The sequence below is a fragment of the Culex pipiens genome, chromosome 3, assembly GCF_016801865.2.
Source record: "Culex pipiens pallens isolate TS chromosome 3, TS_CPP_V2, whole genome shotgun sequence".
In the NCBI taxonomy this organism is placed as follows: Eukaryota; Metazoa; Arthropoda; class Insecta; order Diptera; family Culicidae; genus Culex; species Culex pipiens.
This window is the reverse complement of record NC_068939.1, coordinates 176,883,266-176,899,940: the sequence shown is the minus strand read 5'-3', so window position 1 is coordinate 176,899,940 and position 16,675 is coordinate 176,883,266. Positions and strand designations below refer to the sequence as shown.

Below are 16,675 nucleotides of genomic sequence, written 5' to 3'. Positions count from 1 at the left end.
TTAGAATTTGATGTTTTAGAAATTTAAATTTTGGAATTTTAGATCAGAGAATTTTGAATATTAGAATTTTTAATTTAAAAACGTCCAAGTTTAGAATTTTTAATAAAAGTTTTTTAAATAATTTTACAAATTTTAAGTTTAAAATTTTACTAATTTTAATTAAAGAATTTTATAATTTAAAATTTTATAATTTCACAATTTATAATTTTATAAGTTTTTTGAATTTTAAATTTCAAAATTTAATATTTTCAACTATAATATTAAAGAATTTCAAATTTTTTAATTTTAAATTATAAAATTTTAAATTTTAGAATCATAAATTTTAAAATTTCAAATTTTAAAATCTTAAATTTTGAAATTTCAAATTTGAGAATTTTAAATTTCAGGATTTTAAGTTTTAGGATTATAAGTTTGAAGTTTAAGAATTTTTAGTTATAGATTTTTATGACTTTTATTAAAAATTACAAGTTTTAAAAATTTTCGTTTTAAAATTTTAAGTTTTACAATTTCAATTTTAAAATATTAGGTATTTTTAGTTTCAGAATTTTTAATTTTTGAATTTTACAATTCTAAATTTAAGAATTTTACAATTTTTTATATAATTTAAAATCTAAAAATTTAAAATTTTAGAATTTTAAACTTTATTAAAATTTCAAAATTTTGTTAACTATATACTTTAGAATGTTACATTTCTTAATTTTAAATTTTAGAATTTTAAATTGAGAACTTTGAACTACTACTGTTGATTTTCTTAATTTACTACTGTTACATTTCTTAATTTTAAATTTTAGAATTTTAAATCTAAGAATAAAAAAATATAGAATTGTAATGTTATTTGTTTTTATTTCAGTTTTTAAATTTTTTGTTTAAAATTGTTGGTTTTTAGGTTTTTGACAAATTAAAGTTTTTAGATTCTTAAATTATTGATTTCTAACTTCTAACGTAAACATCCTAACGTGATGAGAGCAGGTTACACTCAGTTTTTACTTTGGTTTTACATACACGCAGAAAAATGTTTTGTAGAATCAGCCTGTACGAGGTTTGAATCTTTGGAGAAAAACCATTCGGCCCTGTCTAAATATTTTAAAAATTTCAAAATGCGGTTCGAATAATCGAGTCCTGACTGTAATTCAAATCTAAACACGCATCAGCGCTGCGCAACGCACATAACCTCACTTTGCGCGCGATCAAAACATAAACAGTAATCAGCTGTTTCCTCGCGCGGTTGCAAATCTCAGGTTTCGCGATTTTGTTCGATTCGCCGGTTTCGGAGTTTTAAGAGTTTTTTTGTTGTGTGATTTGAGTTTAAATAGATTTTTATTTGTATTTTCATTCCGACTTTAATTTTGTGCATCGTGCATTGAAATCTTTCACTCAAAAAAGTGCCATTTCAAGGTGTTTTTCGTTTCGTCAAACTCTTTACCGGTAAGTAACCTCCGCCTTAGCACTGATCATCGAAGCGCACCGACTTGCCCACCCGAACCACCTCGTCGCCCTCGATTTGTCCCTGCAGGGCCAGTTCGCCGTGTTCGTTCGAGTGGTAGCCCTTCTTGATCTCCTCGTCCGGAATGACCGGCGAGGGGCAGTCGTGCCGCGCAGCGGCGACCGCTGCCATGATTTGCTCGTCTTTCTTCGCATCTTCCAGGGTGAAATTCTCCAGTCGTTTGTCCACTTCGCCGATTCCGCGCGGTTCGATCGCGTAGTCGGCGACGTCTTCCGGGGGGTGGCGTTTGCAGTCCTCGGCGATGGCTTGGCGAAGGTCTTCCTTGAGGTGACCCTCGGCGAGGAGGTACGCTTGGACGGTTTCAATCGCGGTGGTGGAAAACATCTCCGGATGGGCTTGCATGTAGCGGTACACGTACAAATCCGAGCTTACGATCCGGAAGCGGTGCGCGTGCACGATGATGATGGCCCCGATGTAAAAGTCCTTGGCCGTGTAGTATTCCGGGGCGTTTGGGTCGCAGTCCGGTTTCCAGACCTTGGTCGGGGAGAGGAAACGTCCGCCGCGGATGCCGGAATTTCGGATCGTTGACTCCATGATGGTGATTCTGCCATCGGCCAGCGATAAACTGAGCACAAACTTTCGGATTGTGTCCTCCGGGTGGGCGTTGTCCAGGACGCAACCGTACCGCAGGTGCTTGTTCATGTTGACCAGGTAGGTGACCACGTCCTTGCGCGGACTGCGCGGAACCAGGCTGTGGTGGGACGCGATTGAGTCTTCCGGCGTTCCTAGGCCCAGGTAGATTGGCAGCGTTGGTTTTGGGGTGCGTGGTTCTGGACTTTTGACGCGGACCGCGTCCGGTTGGATGATCTTGAGCACGCGTTCGTAGTAGCGGCGCGTAAATTGATCGCAGTCTAGGAGAAGAAACTTGCGTCCGAACACGAAAATGGTTCCGCCCACGAGCAGGTCACGGGGCGAGTAGTACTGGGACGTTTCGGCGCTGGACAGTTCCATGCTGATGGACGGATACGTCACTGGAAGAAGGTGGGACAAGGTTTTAGTTGGTTAATTGGCAAAACGATCTTCCTTCGACTGTAAACTAACCCGGCAATTCCTTCCAGTTTTTGGGCAATCTCTGCTTGCGCAGCATCATTGGGAAGTAGTCGCGTCCTTCCTGGTTCTCCTTCAACTCCTTGATGGACACCGTATCGTCTTCCAGGAAGTAGAACATCTTGTAGGTCATCTTCTCCCCGCCCGGTTGATCCTCCTCATCCAGAAGGCAGTCAAAGCTAGAAGTTCAGATCAGATATCTTATTTTAGTTTAGTCCAAATTCCCATCCCAATAACCTACTGCAACACTTTCCCCTGATACTCCAGATACTTCCGCAGCTTATCCTCCGCCACCGGATACATCTTGTGGTGCTTGAAGCTCTGCCGCGCACTAATCGACCGCTCATTCATGGCCGGATCTGGTGGCGCAAACTCCATTTCGTTCAACTCAATTCCATTGCTCAGCAGAAACTCCTTCGTAAACGGGTCACAATTCGTAATGTGGAACACGTACCCGTTAATCTCCAAATCAATCCCAATGTTCAAATCCTTCCAGCTGTACAACTCCCCCAAACAGTTCTTCGCAATCTTCCCCCTTCGCACCAACCGACCCTGCGGGTACCCACAATTCTCCACCGTCGGTTCCAGCACCGTCATGCTGTCATCCTCCAAAAAGTACAAAATGTTCACGTACCGAATCCGAAACGTCTCCTGCGGTGACTCCGGAACGCCCTGCCTAAAAAACGCACTAAACTTGAGCGTCTTCTGGTCGTACAGCACAAAGTGCGGCCGGAACGGCTTGACCGGCAGGTGCCGCACGCGCCCGTACGTCAAAATCGGATCGTACAGCACCTCATCGGTTTGGTCAGTGCAAAAGTAGATCGAGTCCTCGTTGAGCAGCTCGCCCCCGATGCCGCAGATCGGCTTCTCCGGCACCGGGTAGCCCTTGGTGTACTTGAACGACTGCGGCACGTGGTGCTTCTGGCGGAGCCGGTTCGCAAAGTCGAACCCGGGCAGCTTCGGGAGGCCTTCCATGGCACTTTTTTTTAAGTTGAGTATTTTTTGGAAGAAGAAGGTTCTGGATCGGGTTCGGAAAAACTGACAGAGTTCAAAATAAACAAACCGTTGGACAAACGGTTGCTATGGGTTCAGGAAGGCCAAGTTCGGTCCGATGAAAAAGTGCGTTGGATGATTGAACAAACAAACACGTGGTCAAGGAACACGTGAACGACTTGTTGCGTTCAGTTTTATTTTATTTTATTTTTTTTTTCTCCACCAAAAGTAACAGAATCGCAAAGTATTCCTTACTTCACAAGGGTTGAAAAGTTATTCATTTCATCACAGAAATGAATGTTGAAAAGTTGAACTTTTCAGCTGAAAATATATACCAAAGTTTCTGAAAAATATTCTACAAGATGAAAAGATGCCCTTGAATCACGGACGAACGGACATGACACCAGGAACAAATTTTCTTCAAATTTCTGAAGCAAACTATCACTTGCGCCATCTACATTCAAGTTGTCGAAGTAGCATCGCGCGATTAAGCATGATTTCTTAAAATGTCTTATGCAATAATAAAATAAAATATTTAGCATTAGTATGGTGCTAGAAACAGTTTTTTGGCATTTAGTTTGTCTTTATGATTCTATGTAATTTATCATGGACCCTAAAATTGCCGAAAAAAATATAGAAATGGTATTTTTAATGTAAATTCATACGACCATTTAAAAAAAAGCTCATTAGTTGCTTCATCAGCTGGCTTTGTTTACGTTTTAAACTACGTGGCGCGAAGATTTTGACATAAGCAATCTCGCTTGCGCTGGTTTTTGCCAAGAAGAAGTAAAAGAAAACCTGCTTCACTTTTTGAAACCTCGTGTCATGTCCGTTCGTCCGTGATTCAAGCACGGACGAACGGACATGACACGAGGTTTCAAAAAGTGAAGCAGGTTTTCTTTTACTTCTTCTTGGCAAAAACCAGCGCAAGCGAGATTGCTTATGTCAAAATCTTCGCGCCACGTAGTTTAAAACGTAAACAAAGCCAGCTGATGAAGCAACTAATGAGCTTTTTTTTAAATGGTCGTATGAATTTACATTAAAAATACCATTTCTATATTTTTTTCGGCAATTTTAGGGTCCATGATAAATTACATAGAATCATAAAGACAAACTAAATGCCAAAAAACTGTTTCTAGCACCATACTAATGCTAAATATTTTATTTTATTATTGCATAAGACATTTTAAGAAATCATGCTTAATCGCGCGATGCTACTTCGACAACTTGAATGTAGATGGCGCAAGTGATAGTTTGCTTCAGAAATTTGAAGAAAATTTGTTCCTGGTGTCATGTCCGTTCGTCCGTGGTTAAAGTTCAATTCTGAAATGTCGCTAAAAATCAGACAATCAAATTATAGAATTTTTGAAAATAGGATTATAAAATTCTCGGCCCGAAACATCAAACACGAACAAAAGCAGCGAACCGAAGATTGGCAATAGGCAATCAAACGTCAAAATTACCCCCCACTAGAGGGCGCTCAAACTTGGGGTGATGTTTTCATTATAACCTACAGCGAGTAAATTGGTTTGAAATTTGAAATTGTTTTATTTCATCATAAAATCGACATCAATAGCAAATTATACCATTTTCAGGTAAGAAATAATTAGCTTAATTGATATAAACGAAAATATTTTTGTGATGGTCGATTTAACCTGTTCATTATCTGATTCAAAATATTGGAATGTTTTAATCAACCAAAACATAACTAATCAATTGAGAATGTAGATTATTCAAGTGGACAAATATTTTTTAAAGTCACTTCTACCATAAAAGCAAAGATCTGTTTGAAAAATGATAATTGGATTGATTTTCAAAATTAGCAATCTAACCTCATTCTCGCGTTTTCAATCCGGATCTCAGAATTTTCAATGAAAAAGGCAACTTAGCAAAAAAATCAAAAAGTCAGTCGATAGAACTTTTTATTTCTTACCTCCTGTTAACTTTATATTATTCCAAAAAATCAATTTTCTTTTCAAAAATCTTAGAATAGTTTTCACTCCCCTTTGCACTTATCGCGCAAAACCGTAAACGTAACCTTGCACCAAAGTTCTCCTACTCGAATGTAGGTGGCGAATAGAGTTTTTAGCTTTGGTTTTGGGGGCCTATGACGTTTTGGAATTTTGACAGTCTGGAACCAGGAGGGTGGTGTCAAAGTAAAGGGATGATCTTCTCACCCATCACCATAACCTTGCATTAGTATTAGTGAGTAGCCCCTGTCTGAAAACAAGCCCACGCATTAGTGTTTGTGAGTCGCCCCTATCTGAAATCGGCTGCTGATGTCGTGGTTAGATGGCGGCTTTCTGGAACGCATGAATTACCCCATTATCGGTTTCCCGTACGGGTGAAGTGGAAATTGTTGCACATGGTTGAAGTTGGTAATTTTGCAACTTAATTTATGGTAAACTTTAAAATTTAAACACGAATCTACAGCAAACCGGTTTGAAAACTAAAGATAAACTAAAGGCACTCATTTGCAACTAGCAGAATCTTACCTAGAATCGAGATAAAAGCGGTTTGAATTAAGAAATTGAAATATATTTTTTTCTGTACTACAATTTAAAGAAATTTTGTGTAATATGTAAGGTTTTAAAAGTAGTACATAACGGTTATAGAATTTTTTACAAAATAAGTAAATTTTTAGGTTCGTCCACAAACAATCTCATGTTGGTAAACAAACGACGCCTTATTGCCATGAGCCCTGAACATTTTTGAACTTAGATTTTTTTTATTTTTCAATTATATCTAATATGTTATTTAAAAAGTTTAAAGTTTTTATGATAATTGTTTTTCCTCTGGGTTCCTTCATTTCGAGCAAAAAACAAATTCCATTATTAAGATTCTCCGTGTTGAAATTCGACATTGTAAGGAAATTCAGAATTTTCAAAGTTATTGTTAGGTTTGTAATGTTCAGTCGCATTCAAATGAGCAAAACCAAATCATTGTATTTTTTCATCAATTCATCATTTTGAAAAAAAAAAAAAAAAATTCTGATATCGCAATGCACGAGTCACAACAATCGTCCAAGGAGTTTGCAAAATTTGCTGAGCTTTCCGAAAAAAATACTTTCAAAAGCACACGATTGAGTTTTAGGGGTTAAAAATTCGAAAAACTGGTAAAAAATGGTCAAAATCATAACTTTTTCAAAAAACTTTTTTTGTAAATTTCAGATAACTCGTGAAGAATACATGCAAACCCCTTATGTCTATGTATCAAAATTTTTGTTTTTATCTGCTCTACAACTTTGTAGAACATCGTTACACTCTGAAATGAACCCTTTAAAGTTAGAAAAAACGCGTAATTTTAAAATGAAAATTTTTGTTCTAAATGAAAAAATGACTTCTGGATTATTTCAGATTCGAAAATTACATTAAATTTCCCATAAAATGACATGTCTCACGATTTTCGACAGTTGAGTAACGAGAAATGGCAGCGATTTTAAAACCATATTTTAACTTTTTTTGATGAAAAATACGTTTTTTTTCTGAATTTTGAGTACGTCATCAAATCGGGCGTCTAATTTTACACATAAGACTCTTTGACACCAAATTTCTATCTCTTCACGGTTGCGAGCTACTAATCACTGAAAAACGTGTCTTAGTAAAAAACCAGAAAAAATGTAAGGGGTCGTACCGCCCCACCGTCACGAAATATCAAAAAATGGACCTCGGATTCGTGATCAGGGACCAAAATTACCCCTCAGAGCAAAGTTTCACGAAAATCGAAGAGGGGTCGGGGCAACTGCTGTGTGAGTTGGCGGAGAATGACCCGTTTATTATCTAAAAATAAAGTCAAAATAACTCGACTTTTTTCCTTGTTTTTCAAAAATAATGCCTTTTTAAAAAATTGGCAATTTTGATCATTTTTTTTGCCATAGCTTAGAAAATCGCATTTTTGTCCTCTTAAACACAACAAAATTAGATTTTTCAAAAATGTAATACATAGTTAACAAATATGGGTAATTTTTGTTTCGAGTTACTTTTCTGAGAAGTCCCAAGCAATACCTTTGCCGAAGCAATGAACTTTGCCGAAGACATCAAATCGATCAGAAAATCCATTCTCAAGGTATATTTTTTTTTAATATATGAATTGCCTTCATGCATAAAATGAATAGTTTGAATTGTGAATTTTCAATAACTTAGTTTTTTTTCCTCAACGTGTATGAATTTGATTTTATAATTTACCAAATATTCTAGATTTTCAGATAAAAATGCTACGCTTGACAAAAAGTTTACCTTCGTTGGTTAACAGCAAAGCATTCGTGAGACGAACGTATGCCGATTTATCTAAGTTAAGGTAAGTTAGTTCGACGATTTTTTTTTGGCTTTTGAGTGTTTCCGGTGATATCGTATCAAGTACAATATTTTTATCGTCTTTTTCAATAAAAGGAACAATTAAGACGTAACCGAAAATGCATCTAAAATTTACTTATTTGTCTATTCTGAACTGATCTGTTTCCCGCAGCCCCCTGGTGGACATCGATCCCCGCGTGCACGAGGCCCTGCGCGGTTCCCCCGGATCGGTGGTGGCCCTCGAGTCCACCATCATCACCCACGGCATGCCGTACCCCCACAACCTGGAGACGGCCCTCGAGGTGGAGCAGATTGTTCGTCAAAAGGTAGGTTCTGCCGAAGAAGATGCTGTGTTTTCTGGTGGGAGAAAGTTTTCGCTGGAAATAATTATCCTGCATACATTTAGGGGAGGGCTTTCGGAATTGAATATTAAACGGAAACGCTTCTGCTGCTACTTCTAGCAGGAGGAAAAAGTTGTTCTTGTGGGTGCAGTGTGCAATTCCTGCATTGCACCATGTCGAGCGATGCTTGTAAAAGCAAGTATACCTAGTAAGGCAAAGTGCTTTTCCTCTTTCTCTCTCTTTTTCCTAATCTCGTTTGATTGCCCGCTCACAGATTCTGGACCTCCGGGGGACGGGATCTGGACGCACTTCTATGGTTCGGTCGGGCGAGGGGCTTTGCTAAACCGCACTTTCAATTAAAACTAAATTCAAGCGTGGTTTTGTTCGCCACAGAAACTTTTTCCGACAGAGAGTTTTGTGCTCGTAATATTTTGAACGTAGTAGCTTCGAATCATGATGAACAAAATTGACAAAATTAACAAAATGAACAAAATGAACAAAATTAACAAAATTAACAAAATTAACAAAATTAACAAAATTAACAAAATTAACAAAATTAACAAAATTAACAAAATTAACAAAATTAACAAAATTAACAAAATTAACAAAATTAACAAAATTAACAAAATTAACAAAATTAACAAAATTAACAAAATTAACAAAATTAACAAAATTAACAAAATTAACAAAATTAACAAAATTAACAAAATTAACAAAATTAACAAAATTAACAAAATTAACAAAATTAACAAAATTAACAAAATTAACAAAATTAACAAAATTAACAAAATTAACAAAATTAACAAAATTAACAAAATTAACAAAATTAACAAAATTAACAAAATAAACAAAATTAACAAAATTAACAAAACTAACAAAATTAGCAAAAATAACAAAACTAACAAAATTAACGAAATGACCGAAATGAACGAAATGAACAAAATTAACAAAATTAACAAAATTAACAAAATTAACAAAATTAACAAAATTAACAAAATTAACAAAATTAACAAAATTAACAAAATTAACAAAATTAACAAAATTAACAAAATTAACAAAATTAACAAAACTAACAAAATTAGCAAAAATAACAAAACTAACAAAATTAACGAAATGACCGAAATGAACGAAATAAACAAAATTAACAAAATTAACAAAATTAACAAAATTAACAAAATTAACAAAATTAACAAAATTAACAAAATTAACAAAATTAAAAAAATTAACAAAATTAACAAAATTAACAAAATTAACAAAATTAACAAAATTAACAAAATTAACAAAATTAACAAAATTAACAAAATTAACAAAATTAACAAAATTAACAAAATTAACAAAATTAACAAAATTAACAAAATTAACAGAATTAACAAAATTAACAAAATTAACAAAATTAACAAAATTAACAAAATTAACAAAATTAACAAAATTAACAAAATTAACAAAATTAACAAAATTAACAAAATTAACAAAATTAACAAAATTTACAAAATTTACAAAATTTACAAAATTTACAAAATTTACAAAATTTACAAAATTTACAAAATTTACAAAATTTACAAAATTTACAAAATTTACAAAATTTACAAAATTTACAAAATTTACAAAATTTACAAAATTTACAAAATTTACAAAATTTACAAAATTTACAAAATTTACAAAATGTACAAAATTTACAAAATTTACAAAATTTACAAAATTTACAAAATTTACAAAATTTACAAAATTTACAAAATTTACAAAATTTACAAAATTTACAAAATTTACAAAATTTACAAAATTTACAAAATTTACAAAATTTACAAAATTTACAAAATTTACAAAATTTACAAAATTTACAAAATTTACAAAATTTACAAAATTTACAAAATTTACAAAATTTACAAAATTTACAAAATTTACAAAATTTACAAAATTTACAAAATTTACAAAATTTACAAAATTTACAAAATTTACAAAATTTACAAAATTTACAAAATTTACAAAATTTACAAAATTTACAAAATTTACTAACATTTCAAAAGAGCCAAACATTCAATATTACACCTTTTTTAAATGTAAATTTTGATTTAAAATCTTGAAAAAAAAAAATTCGAAAAGATTGCAAAATTTCACGAATGTTTCATATTTTAACATTGAAAATCGGAGCTTCGGTTTCTGAGATATCGACATTAGAAAATGGTTGGTTGTTTTAGAAAGACTTAGAAAACATAAATTTTCCTGTTTTCAAACTTTTGCATGACAATATCACAACAACTAAGGGTCGTATCAACAAAGTTCAAGAAAGCAAAGTATAGAGAATTTTCTCAGCTTTTCAAAAATATTTTTTTCAAAAGTGGGCAAACATTTGCACTAATTTAAAAAAAAAAAACTGCGACCATTTTCAAAAAAGTCACCTAAAAATGTATTTAACTTAAAAACGGTGCACTTTCTCAAAATTTCACTAAAGTACTTTTTGATTGCAAATTTGATTTTACATCGAAAAATGAAGTGGACAACATTTTTGCGACCAATATTTCGATTTTTTGAAAAATCAGTATCGATTCAAAAATTCATAACTCGCACAAAGATTTTTGAGACAACCTGGAAATTTTTGAAAAGTTGGCATCTGATGTCCTCTAAAACATACATAAAAAAAATGTGTTTTTCTGCCAATCAAGTTTTAGTGACAAAAAGTGAAATAAAAAATCACATTTTTTTACCGTGTATCATTTTTTTAGTGTATTCCATATTCATTTCTACAACTTTGCCGAAGACACCAAATCGATCAAAGAAAATCCTTCAAAAGATACAGATTTTTGAATTTTCATACATTATTTTTGTATGGACAGCTGCCAAATTTGTATGGAAAATTATATGGAAAAACTAATCATGCAAAATGGCTTCTTTGGGCATACCAAAAATGTTTCAACCGGATTAAAAAATACAAAAATTAAAATTGAAGAAAAAAGACCGTTTTCGTAGAGAATTGCTCAGTTAAATGTTAAAAATATTTTCTGAAAATTCATTATCTGTAATTTACAAAAAAATGTTTGAAAGATAATCCTCGTTGGACAGCCGGTAGCAAAACCGGATGAAACTTTCAATGGCCCTGTCCAACCATAGGATTACGTCCACTGTACCAAGACCCTCCCCAATTCTAATTTGGCATTATCTTTTGTTTCTCCCCCCCCTTCCCTTTTCAGGGCGCTATCCCGGCCACCATCGCGATCGTGGACGGTCGCATCAAGGTGGGCACCACGGCGGACCAGTTGGCACGGTTGGCCCAATCCGACACGATTAAAACCTCGCGCCGTGATTTGGCGTACGTACTGAGCAAGGGATTAAGTGGCGGCACGACCGTTGCCGGTACGCTGCTCGTCGCGGACATGGTCGGCATCCGGGTGTTTGCGACGGGCGGTATTGGTGGGGTGCACCGCGGAGGTGAGGACTCGCTGGACGTGTCGGCAGATCTGGTGGAGTTGGGGAGGACACCGGTGGCGGTCGTTTCCAGCGGGGTCAAGTCGATTTTGGACATTCCACGGACGTTGGAGTATTTGGTAAGGGGTTACGAAATTTGCTTGCAAAATTATTCTCATCGCGCTTCTTCCCGTTTTCAGGAAACGCAAGGAGTTTGCGTCGCCTCGTACGGGAGTCCCGAGCGGGACTTTCCGGCGTTCTACACCCGGCGCAGTGGATCGAAGGCCGTCTACAATTTTGACAGTGCTGGCGAGGCGGCTAACGCGATTAGTGTCAACGGTGCGCTCGGGTTGAGGTCCGGATTTTTGATTGGGGTTCCCATCCCGGCCGAGCATGCCCTGGACCAGGCGCTCATGGACGGCGCCATCGCTGAAGCCCTTGCGGAAGCGACGCGACAGAACATCGGCGGCAAAGAGGTGACCCCGTTCATCCTGGCGGCGGTGTCCAAAATTACCCAAGGAAAGAGTTTGCAATCCAGTGAGTTTGACCTCGTAACCGTCATCGCAGAGTTCTAATCCCCCTTCTTTTTAACCTCATTTTTAGATATGGCACTGATTAAGAATAATGCGAGCGTGGCGGCGGAAATCGCCGTCGAGTTGAATCGGATTGAAAGCGGTCAAGTGAAAAGTGTGTCTGAGAGGAGCACGGCAAGCAGCGGGATTAGTAGCAGCAGTCAGCGAGTGCCGGTTAGTTGAAAGTTTTGCATCTGGATCGTTAAGTAAAGTTTCTCTTTCCCTGTCGACGCTCGGAGCGCGCTTCATTTGACGATAAGTTTCTTCGAATGCCTTGCTACATTTTGAACTCATTTTCATTCGGTCGGAACGGGGGCATGACACACATATTTTCGCAAACTGGGAGGTCAAGAAAGGTTATGTATTTCTTTTATGTTTTGTTTTCAGGTTGTAATAGGCGGATCGATCGTCGATACTTGCATCTCGGTGTTGGATGACGATTTAAAGGTAAGTTACACTTAGATGAATAGTGCAAACATTGTACTGTACTGAGTACTGTGCCAACCTTGATGTATAGGACCCCAGTGTGCCGCTGTAAACAGAGTCCAAATGACAGTTCGTCTCTCTCGTGACAGCGGTTAAAGTTTCTCCGATGTTGGGGATTATTCCAGGACGAAGTGTAGTGCCCACAGCATCTGCATTCGAAGCTCAACTTGACAACTGCGTCGAAAATTGATAAAATGTTATTTTTTGACAAAGAACTTTGTCCTGAAAGCTTTGTCTGCGCTGTCAATCCAAACTTGTAGGGTATTTTAACCATTAGTGGACCCCCTAGTAGAGCCGAAGCACATTTTTCACAAATTTTCAATATTTTAAGCACTTTTTCATACCCCTTTGTACAAAACAATGAAATCTGAAGTCTTTTGAACAATTTTGATTATTTGTTTCATCATTTATTTGTTTTTGAGCAGAAAAATAGCCATTTGAAAAAAAAAAGTTTTTTTGCCTTGTTATGGACCCCCTTTTCCTATAGTGGACCCGGGTCCATAATCCGATTGTGGACCCGGGTCCACTATAGGCAAACTGTTATTTTTATACCAAATTTAACCGATATTTGATGTTTTGATGCATGGTGTAGGTCTAATGATAGATATGATGAATAAAGGATGGATTTTGCTCACTTTTCATTATAAAAAAATATGTTTTGTTAACAAATTTGGCTTTAAACAACAAAAAACCTAACAGACATTTAAAAACATTTATTTCCGAAAAAGATCAGAGAAAACGTTTCAAAATCCACTATAAACATAAAAATAATTAAAAAAAGTAATCTTGATGCAAAATTTTTCCATATTAATTACATAAATGGTTGACCGAAACTAAATAATAGATTTGTTTACAGTTGCTGATAAAATCACGCATGTTTATTTAAATAAAAAGTGTTGTTATTGATTTATTATTATAAAATATCATTTCAAACTGCATTTATGATGCTTCAGTTAAGTACAATCAACTATAGTTTTGATTAATTATAAATTTTTACGGCTTCATTATTTTTGGTACTTTTAACATGAAAACAGCTATATTTATACTCATAATTGAAAAAAAATGCGTTTAAGTTGATTACAACAAGCATTCTTTGTATGTTTAAGAGAAACTTTTGCTTAAATACACAGTTTTCTTTTTTTTTGTAAGTTAAATTAACAGGGGTCCACTTTTGGCAAAGTTTGGATTTTCGTTGTCCTATATTGGACCCCCCTAATTTTTGCTCGAAAATGAGCAGTTCTTCGTTTTATTTTAGTAAAGTTACTTAAACTTACATTATTTCGACTTGCTGAAGTTAAATAATAAGTCAAAAAATGATTGGATGATTAATTCAATCATAAAATATAAATGCAGTTTTGTTGTGAAAATGCTACAGGCCATGGCTGATTTCAGATGTCGAACTAAAAACACTTATTTTGGTGAAAAGGACAATTCAATGTCAGTCAACATTGTTTTAAATGATGCTGAACATGCCAATTAAAAGATTTGTAGACAACAACACGCTTGAAATTGTGATTTTATTGAATTTTTCATCAAAAACCCTTCAGAGGGTCCACTATAGGAAAGGGGTCCACTAATGGATAACGTACCCTACAATGATGTCTTTTTGCCGCTAGCTTTCTGGAGTGACATTTTAGGTACTTGAACCTTACGTCCCAAGTCAAGATGGAGTCTGCAACGGAACACGCCTGCTACCGCTTCGTGGCATCACTGTTTTGAAGAAAAAATGATTGATGTTTTTTAGACGATCAATTATGCCTAAAACACATATTCTTTAATATCATAAACCAAAAGATTTCAAGTTTTACACAGTTCTTTGTCATATTGGTCATGTGTAACATTACCACCAGTACCTTTTATTGCAATTGTTATTGACGATATTTTTTCGATGAAGATCACGAAGAGAGAATTGGACAAAAGGACATTCTATATCTATTTTTGGGGCTATCCATAAACACCGTGGAAACTGTTTTGGAAATCACTCCAATCGACTATACAAAACAAAAATGTTCACTCTAATCTGAAGAACAAATCGTAAGATTTGTTGAAACATTATTTCAAATTCCCAAGCAATCAAAAAATGTTAATGAAGTATTAGTTTTAAAGCAATTTTCCGACTTAATTTTCAAGGTAATAAATTATCTGGGTTTTTTTTTCGAGATAGTTAATTTTGAATTTATTTGTATTCATTTGATTGAATGAAACTTTGTCCAAGCATTTCCCTTTGGTAAGGAATGATGGATTTGGTGTCTTCGCCAAAGTTTAGGGCTGTTTAGAAAAAAAATAAGTACATGGAAAACAAATTCCAGATTTTTTTAACCTGAATTTTTTTTGGATCCCCAAAATATGAATTTTATACTTTCAGAGATTTTTTTTATATGTTTAGGGAGGTTTTAAAATTTTATCCCTCAGCTGCAATGGAAGTTGAGAGGGTGGCTCAGAAAAAAATTAAATAAATTTCAAGCCTAATATTATAAAAAACGCGCAAAAAGAATCACAAAATGCTTTTCTATATCATTATAGTTATGTTATTGTCACAAAATTCAAAAACTGGTAATGGAGTTAAATTTGTTCGACAAAATGTAAATTTTGGAAAATCCAAAATACTGTCAAACAAAATTTCAAAACTTACAATAGAATCTTGCAATAAAAACTAGCTGTTCCCAATTTTTGATAAAATACACCGTTTATTGTAAGGGGTTTTTTTTAAATAAAAATGTTTTTTTAAACTAATTGTCCGACTTCAACGTTCCAGAGAGAAAATTATAATAAATTTTCACAACTCTTCAAAATTTATTTTTCAAAGGTGCTTTTCTTTTAAGAATTAAATTTTGTTTTTTTCTATATATTTTTTTTGTTCAGATTTTCGATATTTCCCGATAAATATGATTTTATCAAAAATGTATGTCTTTTTAAGTAGATTCTGCACCATCACGCAATATGACTCAAAAGATATCTGTTTTAGTACCCTAAAACATTTAAAAAAATCTTTGAGAATTCAACTTTTAGTAAAAATAAGTTAAATAAAAAAACTTATAACTAAACTCTTATTTAAGAAAATTTCACCGGGTGTAGGAAAACTTTATAAATAACTTAAAAAAATAAAAATCAACCAAATAAATTTATTGAAATTGCATTATATCTTCAGGTCAAAACCTTAACCAAATGCGCTCAAATTTCGGGCTAGCTTCTGGTTGATGCTCTCAAAATTAAACCTTTTTGTCTTTTCCGTATATCCGTGAACCACGACTTGCATGGAAAAACTAATTATGCTAAATGACTTCTTTTGGTATAGGGATACATGGAAAAAGTTTGCGAAATTGTACTCTATATTATTATTTAAAAATGCTCTTTGTCATATTGGTCATGTATGTTACATAACCACTTACATATTTTTTTACAATTTAGAAGGTCAGTTTCTTTTTCGTTCCCTTGAGTCACACACACCGTTAATAGAACAGATTTTTTCAAATACTTTTTATTTCATCTTTTTTTCATTTTCTTTTTGTTGTTGTTGTTTATTTCTCTTTAATTATGTACAAGGTTTAGTTTAGTGGTTTATTATTAACAGAATAAATTTTCATAAATTTCTATAATAGTCATAAATACGTTACTTTTAAATATTTTTTTGTTTGTTTCTTTGTTTCTCAGCAAGTTGTTAATCTCATTTTACATTTTGTTTCTGGCTCCTGTCTCTGGATGCTTCAACTCTCCTGTCTATACATACATATACTTCGAGTGTGTGTGAGTTTTCGATTCGTTTTTGGTGCTCGCTCTCCATAACCTTTATACCTTTATGTAAAGTTTGACATCGTGTTATACCACTTTTTTTTTGTATTCAGTTGTTTATGACATTTTTAGTTCTTTTTTTTTTGCTGGTAGTACATAGTTTGCTGACGTGTGATGGGTTTTTTCGAGCTCTATAAATCACACCGTTTTTTTATTTAAATATTTTTTACACTTTTTCGGGGGCTTACAAACGATGGAAAATAAAGTGATGATTGGAAAATGTTGAAAAATTACTTTGAGTACAATTTACAC

At 34.3% G+C, this 16,675-nt stretch overlaps 2 protein-coding genes across 2 annotated transcripts in view; one reads left to right on the top strand and one right to left on the bottom strand.

The window, feature by feature from the left end:
• Positions 1-1,222: 1,222 nt before the first annotated feature.
• The window catches only part of LOC120419721 (uncharacterized), a 398,162-nt gene continuing 382,709 nt past the window's right edge, over positions 1,223-16,675 (top strand). Inside the window, exons 1-7 of the mRNA XM_039582513.2 lie at positions 1,223-1,425; positions 7,741-7,840; positions 8,009-8,162; positions 11,363-11,716; positions 11,777-12,113; positions 12,180-12,322; positions 12,536-12,595. Of these exons, the coding sequence (XP_039438447.1) occupies positions 7,755-7,840; positions 8,009-8,162; positions 11,363-11,716; positions 11,777-12,113; positions 12,180-12,322; positions 12,536-12,595 (1,134 nt within the window). The 5' untranslated portion in view covers positions 1,223-1,425; positions 7,741-7,754. The remainder of the gene's footprint in view (positions 1,426-7,740; positions 7,841-8,008; positions 8,163-11,362; positions 11,717-11,776; positions 12,114-12,179; positions 12,323-12,535; positions 12,596-16,675) is intronic.
• Positions 1,381-3,562, bottom strand: LOC120419714 (EF-hand domain-containing protein 1-like). The gene is made up of 3 exons (XM_039582501.2): positions 2,793-3,562; positions 2,546-2,730; positions 1,381-2,475 (listed from the first exon to the last, which is right to left on the bottom strand). Exons 1-3 carry the CDS (start codon positions 3,524-3,526, stop codon positions 1,442-1,444), a joined length of 1,953 nt encoding a protein of 650 aa, XP_039438435.1. The 5' UTR covers positions 3,527-3,562; the 3' UTR covers positions 1,381-1,441.